At 39.5% G+C, this 12,108-nt stretch overlaps 1 protein-coding gene across 1 annotated transcript; it reads right to left on the bottom strand.

The window, feature by feature from the left end:
- Positions 1 to 3,062: 3,062 nt before the first annotated feature.
- On the bottom strand, positions 3,063 to 11,705 carry LOC140314482 (cholinesterase-like). The gene is made up of 10 exons (XM_072392703.1): positions 11,672 to 11,705; positions 10,438 to 10,745; positions 9,479 to 9,707; positions 9,096 to 9,228; positions 8,843 to 8,994; positions 6,516 to 6,702; positions 5,724 to 6,034; positions 5,336 to 5,545; positions 5,100 to 5,254; positions 3,063 to 3,383 (listed from the first exon to the last, which is right to left on the bottom strand). The coding sequence occupies exons 2-10, from the start codon at positions 10,736 to 10,738 to the stop codon at positions 3,289 to 3,291; spliced, it is 1,773 nt and encodes a 590-aa protein (XP_072248804.1). The 5' UTR covers positions 10,739 to 10,745; positions 11,672 to 11,705; the 3' UTR covers positions 3,063 to 3,288.
- Between the last annotated feature and the right edge of the window lie 403 nt (positions 11,706 to 12,108).

Here is a 12,108-nt window from a genome sequence, read left to right as displayed (position 1 = left end):
TCTTATGAATTATAAAAGAAAAAAACTGAGTAAGTGAGAATGAAAATCTAACAGTTGTCTTACACATTTATTCAGGCAAAGACCTTTACAAGGGTGCGTTCAGACATCATCGAGCCTTCATGGTGAGGGAGGAGAAGAGTAATGAAGTAATGATAAAAACACAATTATTCACACTGTCTAAGGACTCACAGAGATCATGAAGTGGTTTCCAAGGTTTTTAGACAACACAGAGGCCAAAACAAGATAAAGAAGCAGCCAGCGTATGAGGGTGGCAGAAAATAATCTGAATGACCTTGCATTCCAAATATACTTTACAGACTATAACTCACATACAAATATAACAAATGGTTTGTGATAAAGTTTTATATATTCTACCGCAATCAAAATGTCTTGTGTGTATTTTGGCAGTATGGTCTAGACTGATAAAATACTGGATTTACCACTTCCTTAGACAGGAACTCATCTTGCCAGCCAGTATTATAAAACCATAGATGTTTGTGCTGCCATCTACATGGTATATGTCATTCTTTTTTTTCTGATTCCTACAGCCACTATAAACATATTACTCCCACTACCATGCTTCACTACTGTGACAGTGCATTCATTGCATTTGTCCTGGCCAGGTTAATTTCAAATTCACGGGACTCCATCTGAGTCCAGCAAATGTATCTTGGTTTAATCTTACCAAAGAATCTGATCTTAATATATGCTTCATTTTCTCATCCAAAACTAAGTTTATTTATGTTGAATAGCAACCCTTTGCAGAGGCTGACAGTGTCCTTTCCACTGAGCTGTGATCAAAACAAAACTCCATTGGTCTTTACTCAAACCCTCTGCTTCATGGTACAGGGGCACGATTTACATCCACTGGTTGCTGCTGAGACTGCACTTCCACTGATTATTGATTGGTCTTCTGATAATCGTCCTCCCTCTTTTTCCATGTTGAGTTTCACAATCAAAATTTGTTTCACCTTCTTTGGCAGTTGTCTTCAATGTGGCCCCATGGAGCCAAAAATGCAAACATGTCATTTTTTCTTTTGTTACTAGTATTATCAAATATAAGTGGCAATGCTAATTGGTTTGAAATGTTGTGTGTCTGCCACAAACAAATAGCTTGGAGCCTGGCAGGATGTCACCCATCTCAGGGGAGACCAACCACTTCACGAGGTACATACATCTATTTATTTTTTTCAATCCAAATAAATGCATCTCTGTTTCAATTATCGACAAGTGATTAGCTTCAAAGCGCTTCACATTTACAAAGTTTTGCTCATATCTGAGGTGAACCCACCCGTTATACATGTGATGTGACACTTGCATGGTTGCAGTGAGTCGATATAAAGCTGAAAACTTATTCTAACAAAAACAAATTACTAAACATTCATTAAATAGATTTCACCTGAAAGCCCAAATTGTAACTTGTATGAGCAAAACCTAAACATCTTAGTCTCACAAAAGCCTATAAACTCACACAACTGAAATACCCATAGAAGCACACGCTGCAGAGAACCTCAATGTATAAGAACCTTTGTTCCAGAGCATTTTAAAAAGAATTCAGGTTCATTCTATGAAACAAGTTAACTTTTCTCCAACATTACATTAGTTCATAATCACATTACTGACTTCAATGACTGAATAAGAAACAATAATACATTGTACTGTGTAACACTTCTGCTGATAAGAGTAAAACATTATCTAGGAGATTCCGATGGCAGATGTGAAATTTTTTGGTGCAGAGTGCATATTTGTTTATATTAATATGTGTATATACTGTATTTTTATTTTTTTCTTAAACATCTTTGTATTTAACCAGGAATCTCCAACTGAGATACACATAATACAGAATCAAAAAAATCAATGTAAAATTACACAAGAAAACATAGATGTTTCTCCTCCAGTTCAAAACTATTACTTTTATACAATGCTGTTTGTTAATAGTTTTTATATCTGACATAGAAAACTGACAAATGGATGATTTCATTCCTGAAAGGAAAAACCTGTTTCAGCTCTAATATCTGCTCTCTAACACTCTAATACCTGCTTTCAAAACCCAAGTAATCAATCTTACCTTAATCAGTATGTCTCTTCTCTACTTGTACCAATGTATTTATTGATTGATTGATTCTAAATATGGTGGTGGCATTAATTCAAAATTAGCATGGATTTTTCTAGCCTAACACCGCAGATGATTTGTTTCCCATGATCTTTGAGGTTTCCCAGAGAAAACATCTGGAAAAGGAAAACCTAGCAGGAGACTGACTGTCTATCAGGAATATCCAGATGACTCTAGGTTTATCAATGAGGCTGAATACAGGGAACTGGCTGACCATGTTGTGGCATAGTGGAGGAATAATCACCTCATTTTGAACATGAAGAGTAACAAAAGAGATGATTGTGGATTTTAGGGAGACCAGGAATAAGTCAACAATTGTCTCCATCCTAGGAGAAGACGTGGAGGTGGTTGAGGAACAGATACCTGTGTGTTTGCCTGGACTGCAGACTGGGCTGGAAATGCAGCACTGAAGCTGTCTCCGAGAAGGAATAGCACAGACTTTCTAAGCAAACTTAGGTCCATCAGTGTCTGCATCAATATGTTGCATATTTTCTATAACTCTGTGGTAGAGAGTGCAATGTGTTTTGAAGACAACCCTTGGGAGCAGCAACATTAGAATCAGTGACTCAAATAAACTTTTTTTAAAAAAGATAAAGAAGGCTATAAAGAGAAAGAAAAAAAAGTCCCACATATTGCTGAACATGCACTTCCAGTTAGACTTCAGTATGCAGTTTAAAATCTGATTGTTCTTTTCAATTTTAGATACATTTTCAATAGCTAGACTTACATATTTGTTCTCAAAATTTAGAAATATTGTGCAAAACAGAAGCAGAACAAGTGATTTCCTATTAATTTGTCTCAGCAACATTTGGATGTTACAAGTCCACAGCATTATACAGTATTGATATACAGTAATTCTCCCTCTTTTTTTCCAATATGAGTCTATTCAAACTACAATTTTACACTTGCTACAAGATTTACTGATCAGCTCACTTTTAGGGCAGAAACATTAATGTTAAACTTGTTAATTTATTGGTTTTAATATACGCTACAAGCTCATTTTGAAACTTGTGATCACCAATAACATTCCCATGTAAATACTAGTCACTATGAGCTTGAGTGTTGTACTTCACTGGTGCCACAAAGTATTACAATTTCTTTTGTCAATTAAACATACAGTTGACGACTCTTACGTAAGCAGCTCAGCTCAACAAAGGTCAGGACTCTTCACTCAGTCAGCAGGTTACACTTATGACCAATAACAAAAGGAGGATTAAGTCATTAAAGCGGAGAATTATCCCACTTGCATTCAGACAAGACTGCAGCCCATCTGTGAAAATACAAAAAAAACAACTGAATAAAGAAAATGTTACAGTATGAAGTAAATTATCACCAAAGAATCATTAACTGTATACTGGACTTGTGTACAAATCCAGTACAATCCGGTTCTAAGTTCTTATACACTGATAAACATGAATGTCAATGCAGTATTGGACCTTCAGTGGTTTCTTTGACCCTGTTATTTTACGGGGGCAAAGTGACTGGACAACATGCATCTTTGATGGAAAATGTTTTTTATTTTTATTTTGAGTTTTCTGAAAATCAAAACAGGGTGCAAAATACAGATATACCACATCTAAAACTTGGTGGAATGAGTCTTTGCAAGCTGTTCCATCCATCATTTACAGCAGCTTAAGCAGAGAAATCCAGACATCCCTGTCACTACACTTCCTCCAGCTCTTCCGGGGGGACCTGTTCCCAGGCCAGCCGAGAGACATAGTCTCTCCAACGTGTCTTGGGTTGTCCCCAGGGTCTCCTCCCATTGGGACGTGCCCAGAACACCTCACCAGGGAGGCATCCAGGCGGCATTCTAACAAGATGCCCGAACCACCTCATCTGGCTCCTCTCGATGCGGAGGAGCAGCGGTTCTACTCCGAGCCCCTCCCAGATGATCGATCTTCTCACCCTATCTCTAAGGGAGACCCCAGACACCCTGCGGAGGAGCTTGTATTCGCGATCTGGTTCTTTCGGTCACTACCCACAGCTCGTGACCATAGGTGAGAGTAGGAACGTAGATTGACCGGGAAATCGAGAGCTTCACCTTCTGGCTCAGCTCCTTCTTCACAACAACGGGTCGGTGCAGAGCCTCCAACACCGCACTGATCCACCTGTCAATCTCCCGTTCCATTCGTCCCTCATTTGTGAACAAGACACAGAGATACTTGAACTCTTCCACTTAGGGAAGGAGCTCATTCCCGACCCGGAGAGGGCATTCCGCCCTTTTCTGGCTGCTCGTGCTTTAATATTTGAAAACTTCCAACAAAATTGCTGTTTTAATTAGGGTTAAGATTAGGGTCTTGCTGATCAATTCAATGAATACTGTCAAACAAACCTTTATGTCAGCAGAAAGAGGCAACTGCTGCAGTCAGTTGGGTTAAGGAACAGGCCTTGCCAGCTTAAAGAACACTTGGAACTTTCAGCATCCACACTTAAACTGAAACTTGAAAAAAAAACTTTTTCCTCTCTCGCTCCACATCAATAATTTAGGTGTATTATTATTTTTTTGACCAGTAAAATAATATTTAAAAAAAACAGCTGAAAGCCAAATGTTGCCATGACACTCGTTGTTCATGATGAGTGTGAGTGACCTTTGGACCAAAGCTGCAAATGTGTGTGCTCAATTAATCAGGATTTGAATAATGTATCTATTCACATGTTCTATTTGAGTATTACTGCAGAAAAAGATCTATTTGGGGGTGTGTTAGTATTATTCACCAAATGTATCAGAAGTGATTAGTGATGGGATGGCGGACCTTCCTCTCCTCCCACTCAGATTTCCCAATTTGTAGTTAGGCAAAGGGGAGCAGTCGAGTATTTGAAATCTCTTTTAAAGGCTAGATAAGGTAAAAACTCCTCCCTTGCAGAGGCTGACAAAAGGCCTATTTACTACAGATGTTAAGAGATCTTTGCGTGTAAGGGTACCTAATGTGTCTGCGTGCACGTGACAAATGTAATCAGATAGATAGATACATGTTTTGACTCTAACCTGAGACTTTCTGTATTTGAGGCAGAACTTTGTTCCAGAGCTGACACTCTCTTGCTTTCATCATCCCCTTTAGCTGCAGAGGGTTGGAGTTCAGGGTGACATACTGCCGCTGCTCAGCAGTGAACATCGGCCATGTTTCACCAATTCCTGGGTTTCTGAAATTAAGAAATTAAAATCGTGGAATATAAACAGTATCACGGGGGTCCTCATAAAGACTGATTATCTCATTATCCTACCCAGTTCGGGCGAAGTTGGCCCAGTGTTTCATAAACTTCTTGGTCATGTTAACTTCATTCTTTGTGTATCCGAGGGACGGATTCAGAGGCATTCCGAAGACAAATTCTATTTCATAGCCATGCATAACGCCCATCCATTCTGGCCACGGATTGATAGATGAGCGGTGGTCAAAATAATACAGGAACGTCTTACCACCGCTTTGTGAGTACCTGAAAAAGACACAAATATGTCTGTGTTGCAACATCTGCATTTTTTTTTTGTTCTAGCCAGAGTGATTTTGTTTTAAATTTCTTTTTAAATAGCCATCTTAATCAATCCAAATCTATGATTTTAACTGTGAACTTTAAAGTCAACGTCATTTTTTGAAAACTGAGGCTTGCTCCTCACTTGTGAGCGAACTCCACCACAGGACAGACGAACAGTTCGTCTCCAACCAGACTTCCAAGTAGGTCACGATTTTTCATCCTGCTTTCCACATCAGTCCAATCAGTGTACTGGAAAATGGCTGCCTCTCTTGCGACATCACTGGCACCGGCCATTTCCAGCTGAACACCTTCCAGGAACTCCTTTCTGGTTATAAGACTCTGACCATTGGCGTGAAAACCAGGCGCTCCATAAACTAGAAAGTAGGTCCCTTCATCTTTATTTAAGCCTATCATCAGCTCCTTTTTAGGGAGATTTCTGCGATTTAGCAGCACCTGCAGGAGGAAAAAAGAAAGGAAAAAAAGACACAGATATAAATTTGCTTTAGTAGAGGCTTAAAGGAACAGTACAGAATGGCAATATAAGCCAGATAATATTATTATACTATATACTGCACTTCATTTGTGAGTTTGCCATTTACAATAGGCTGATACCATGCTACTATTGGTTAGTCATTGTTTAAATCATTAGACAATAGGATGTCTGTGAGGAAGCATGACTAAGAGCAATTAAGATGCAACTAGCTAGTAGCTAGTAGTCTGGTTATATTCAGAAAACAAACGTCTTGATAGCTGCTTCTTTTTTCTCAGTGCCTGCATGTCAAACCATAATAGCTACCCTCATGTTGAATTTACTTACTGTGTGATATTGTAAATGTTGATTTAACATTACGTATGATGCACACTTCTATCTAAAGCTGACTTCTCCCCATGCCCACCAAACCAAATACAAAAGTTCATACGCGTAGACACCCACGTCAACATCAGCTGGTAGGAAGTCCCCATCAACAACAGGGTGAAATGGTAAACCCAAGAGTGAGCGCTGTGCGGGGACCTCGAATTGCTTGGCTGCAATTTGTTTTGGATCCGCTTGCTGCAGACAAGCCTCCAGTTGATCTGGATGAGATGCAGGACAATCCAGTAATTTTCCCAGCCTCACGGACCTGGATCATGACAAAGGAGATCGGGGCAATTTATGAAAGAAGGAATAAGGGCTAATGATAAGAAATGGGGTAAAAAATGGTAGAGCAAAAGTCTGAAAAAAATACAGGAGGTGCAAAGACACCATGTGTGATTAAGAACTGACAGGGAGACAATAAAACTAGATAACTAACTTTCTGAAGTTACACGCTGTCTTTGCTGGCAACTGAGACAGTCACAGAGCCAAAGCAGTACGCCTGTGTAAGAGTGAGCTGGCATCACAGAACATGCTAACTAACAGCATTGTAGTTGCTCATTTGCTTCCATTGCACTGTCTTGCTGCAGATAGGCATGCACTAATGGGGCACTAAGACTCCTCTATTTGGTCTGTGTGAATTACCAAAAGGGGAAAGCAGCATCTTAGCAACTGCCTCTTTTATTTTTGTGCTGATAAGGTACAACCATTGTGTGAAAAGGGCTTTAGCTTCAATAAAGGATTTTACACACCTAGTTAAATCAGCCTAATTCTTTGGGGGTGTCCTAATTATTTATGACTTGGGGTCTATCGCATGTAAGTGACTATAATGGCTCTATGAGCCATCTTAGGAATCATCACTGCATATTTTGTACTGTTATATATTTAATCCAAAACTGGAAATGCTCATTAAAAGCACCCAGACCCCTAATTCAATATCTTGTAAAAGCTTCTCGGGGAGCAATTACAGGTTTTTGATTCTTCTTTTACACTATACTTCATAGCAAATCCTGTCAAGTTCCTTGAGTGGCTGGGGGTTATTTATGAACTTTATGTTCAGGTCTCTTCACAGATATTCTGTGCAGTTCAACTTGGTCTGCGGAAGGATGATGAAAGAGTTGTCCTCAAGTCACTTCAGTGTTGGCTGTGTGCTTCCCATCATTATTGTGCTGAAAAGCATAATAAGTGTCACTCCGTGTCTTCTAACTGCAATATAGAACAGGTTTTCTTGAAGGACCAGTCTGTATTTGGCCATATTCATTATTCAGAAGCAGACAGAAGGAACAGAATATTTTTCCCTGATGCCAAAAAGCTCCCCAAAATATGATGTTTCCATCACCATATTTCAGTTGAGCACAACTAATTAATTTTTTTAGGAGTTCTTTAAATTCTATTTGAATATTTTCAAGTGGACCGCAGTAAACATTTTGGTCTAAGTGGTTTTCGAGCCAGAATTAGACTTGAAGGTAAGGCTGGTCATTGTGGGGTAAACTATCACTGACACTGGGTCATCTTGTTTTTTTTATTGAATTTATTAGACAAAAGTGGTAAAGACAGAATATTTGGTAGGAACATTGTAATGATACGTTTTTTTTTTGGTTTGTTTTTTCTCTCTTCTCTCCCTCCTTGCCAGCCCCAGCCTGTAGCAGACAGTGACATTTGTTTTTTTTTTTTGCGTTAACTTCACCCTTGCCCATTGTAAGAGGCCTGGCTTTTGATTGAATCTTGGTTTTATTTGAGGAAATACAGTAACCGTTTTGGTTTCTTTTCCTTTCTCCTGACATTTCTTAAAAATCAATTGTGCACTATTTCATTTTATGCAATAAAGGTTATGCCAAGCATAGAATTCTGTTGTCGTAAAAATGATTGCAATGCGGAAAATTGCTTTACAATTTCCCTCTGCTAAGACTACCTTTAATGAAATTCTGTGCAAAACCTTAGGCCAAGCTCACACTGAGAGCATCTTGTGCGTGCAGCGTTTTCTTTGTTGAACAGTTGCATAGCAGCTATGTGTTTGTATCTACACCAACATGTCTGCTGGTGCTTCACTGCTGTGCTGCACCTGCGTTCAAAACTGTTCAAGAGTTCAAAAACATCACACGGATGCATCTGGTAATGACCAGAAATGCACAGTTTTTTTATAATAAATTTTTTCTTGACTTGAAAAGTCAGTTTCCCAGCTGGAACTTGAGAGCAGAACATGCAACTGCTGAAATTAAAATCAAGTTCGTCCCGCACACACCCCGCAGATGAACCCCATGTTAAGTGAGTTCCTCAGCTGTGGAGATATTAAGCCCTATGAGTCACACTTCAGCAGAAAACTTAAATATACATAAATATACGTGCAGAAGTTATTCAGGTACTTTACTTATTTAAAGACTTGTGTTAAAAACACACAAACACACTACCTGTCCCAGGCCTCACTGAGGCTGATTGTACCCCAGGGTGCATTAGGTGAGCCGCTCTGCATCACAGCCCTGTGAAAAAGATTGTTGCTGCCTGGAGAGAGCAGGTGAAAGCCCACAGACCCTGCCCCAGCGCTCTCTCCAAATATAGTCACCTGGCCACAGCAAATTAAAGTTCAACAGCTTTATTTCTGTCTTCATTGGAACAGTCTTTCTGATGGACTTTAAATAAAGGTAAGAAACAAAAACGTGTTACCTTTGTCGGATCACCTCCAAATGCAGCAATATTATTGGCTACCCATTTGAGGGCCAAACGTTGGTCCAGCAGGCCTGCATTCCCCCGGATGTTCTTATTGTCAGGAAGAGACAGGAATCCAAAAGCTCCCACTCTGTTATTGATGACCACAACAAAGGACAAATTTTCAACTCACTTAATTGCATATGTTCTATTGAATATCAAAGGAGTATGGGAAAAGGTTTTATGCATCTAATTGATCTCTTTTCATCCAGGAAACATGCTCCAGTTTATAGCATTTATCCCCATCATCATTACTTGGTTTACGGTCTTGTGTAATGACAACTTTAGAGTATATTGACTCATTACTATATTTCATATTTTCAACGAACATAACTTCTTACCTGTAGTTCATTGACACTACAACAACACCCTCAGATTTACTCAGGAAGTGGCCTCGGTAAATGTCCAGGGAAGATGTTCCTTCGACAAAGCCCCCACCATAGATCCAAACAAGGACAGGAGCATGTGGTGAGGGCTGGGTTTTGTTGAAAACTGGGGACCAGACATTTAAGTACAGACAGTCCTCACTTAGATGTGTGTTTGGGATCCACATCTCTGCACCACTGAACCCTGGAAACAATATTAATGTGATGTCAAAGATTGACTGGAACTGTGTTTTAACGGCTGATAGATGCTTCTACCTGTGGTCCTGTTCTTAGATGCACTTTCTGATAAACAAAATGACAACATTAGATACAAGCTGAAGTAACACGTAGGTGATCTAAAGTTAATGAAAATGTATGACAAATGGCCCTTTAAACATAAGCAGTAAATAAATACTAATAAATTAATCTAATAAATCTCAAGTTTCCCATAGAAAGGGAACTGCTTTGCTTAAACCACAAACAGCTGTCTAACATTGTTGCCTTGTTTGCATATCTATTTGTGTTGTCATATCTAGATTTGGAATATGTTAAGGCATCTTACACATGCATTGGTGGTTTCCAACAATCTCTGACAGATGGCCGTGTCTATAAATAGTTAGACATCCATGGCTTAGCTCCAGTCCACCTCTTGGTTGAAAGGGAACTGTAGGTTCTTAACAACTACATTTTGACTATTCATACCTAAACTGAGTATATTTGATTTTTTTATGATTTATGCCCAAGATTTACTAGCAAATACAATACAGCACTGACTCACTCAGTTACAAACACACTGTGTGTCCGTGACTGTTCTGTAGTGTTTTTGTCATATGGAGTTATATAACTAAATTATTAAGGAGGACCAAATAAGGGAGAAATTCTACATTGTTCAGCACATTTACATTATGTATTGCGTCCACCTGTATGAGGCCTACCTGGATACAATACATCATGGATCTGGCAGCAGGAATCTGAGAATTCGGTGGAATCTTTCACACCCTCCCATCTCTCCACTGGTTCTGGAGCTCTGAATCTCAGTTTCCCAAGGGGTGGTTTTCCATAAGGGATCCCTAGAAACGCTCTCACCTCTCCACCCGGCACTGAAAGCAACATCCCTTCAACTTTCCCATGTGTAGTACTGATTACAAGGTCATCTTGCCTTGCAAATGATACAGTTACGAAGTGAAGCAGTACAAAAAAAGTAGCTAGACGTATACACCGAAAGATTGTCGCCATGGAAAAGCTTGGGGGGGGGGTGACAAAAGAACAAAAACAAGTTATTAACAATATATAATATTAGTATTTTGCCTGTAACACAATCAAACAAATAGTTGTATTACTAAATTAGCCATTGCATGCTACACATGATTCAATCCATTTAGCACTTTCCACATGTAATATTATTACTAATCATACAAAAAATTGGGCTTCCACTGAGTATTGAAAGTTTTACACATAAAAGCTACTTGGGTGAATAATCTACCTGCTTTCTAGAATAAATATATGAACATAGTGTCACATGGTGTGTTAAAAATAATCATGTTTATGGCAAGTAGATGGTAGCAACCACGCCCTTTATATTTTTTTTACTGGTGGTGGATCAAGGATCAAATAACAGAGTGAATTACTGATTGTATTTATCAGTGTTTTTACTGCATGAGTCATTATCAAAGTTTACATATTCTATAGGGCCTGATAAGATTGAGCAACATTCATACTGTAAATAACATATGTCCAGCACGTTATTTTTTTGTTCAGTTTTGTGCCACGCCGATCTAAACCAGCTTCATTTTATAGCACTTCATCTTACACAACGGGCAAAGGCTGCAGTGTGCGTGTGTGCACGTGCGTGCGCGCATACGCGTGAAACTGGCAGGGAGGGTCGTTCCGCTGCAAGTGTTTCTGACTCTAGTAGAGGATATTGTGTTTAAGATATCTGCCAACACTATGAAGATGTAGCTGACAGCACATGCAGCTAATTCGCAAAGCCGCTTTACCTTGAAGAGGCACAGAGTAAACAAAAAGCATGCTTAAAGAGGGAAAACCGCGTGCACAGCTCGGTTCGACGCACGCGTAGAGGAGACGCGCACTGACAGATGTTCACTTGAGCGACGTAAAGAAATTGAGCCTCCAATAAATTGCTTGTACAAAGCTTAGTGCATGTCTTACCTTGTCAATGGTCAGTTTGTGTGTCTGAAATGAGTGAGAACACTGCCTTGATGGGATAAGGGAGGCGTGTACACCCTCATGTTGGGCTGTCCCAATGTACGACCCACAAAGCCGCTACAACTGTTGCAACCAAGCCTATAGTAGATCATGCTCGAACTATCTAAAACTTTAGCAGCCTCTCTCACACTGAGCCAAATAAACAAGAGAAATAATGATAATATATATACATCAGACTGATTAATAAAGTACTGTATCATTAGCCTACCTTCATTCTGGTAGGCTAATGTTGAGGTGGAGCTTGTATAAAATGATGAACAATAATCATGACAATAGAATCATTGACAGGTGAACGGATTATCGCTGCTCATGTTGTGAAAGCTCGTTGTTCTGCTGGAAAAGCCTCTGTCGTGGCATCTGCGTGGACACTTGCCGCCTAC

Source organism: Leuresthes tenuis, unplaced genomic scaffold (assembly GCF_036924035.1).
Source record: "Leuresthes tenuis unplaced genomic scaffold, fLeuTen1.0.hap1 SCAF_9, whole genome shotgun sequence".
NCBI lineage: Eukaryota > Metazoa > Chordata > Actinopteri > Atheriniformes > Atherinopsidae > Leuresthes > Leuresthes tenuis.
The sequence above is the reverse complement of the archived record's forward strand: the minus strand, read 5'-3'. Positions and strand labels throughout refer to the sequence as shown.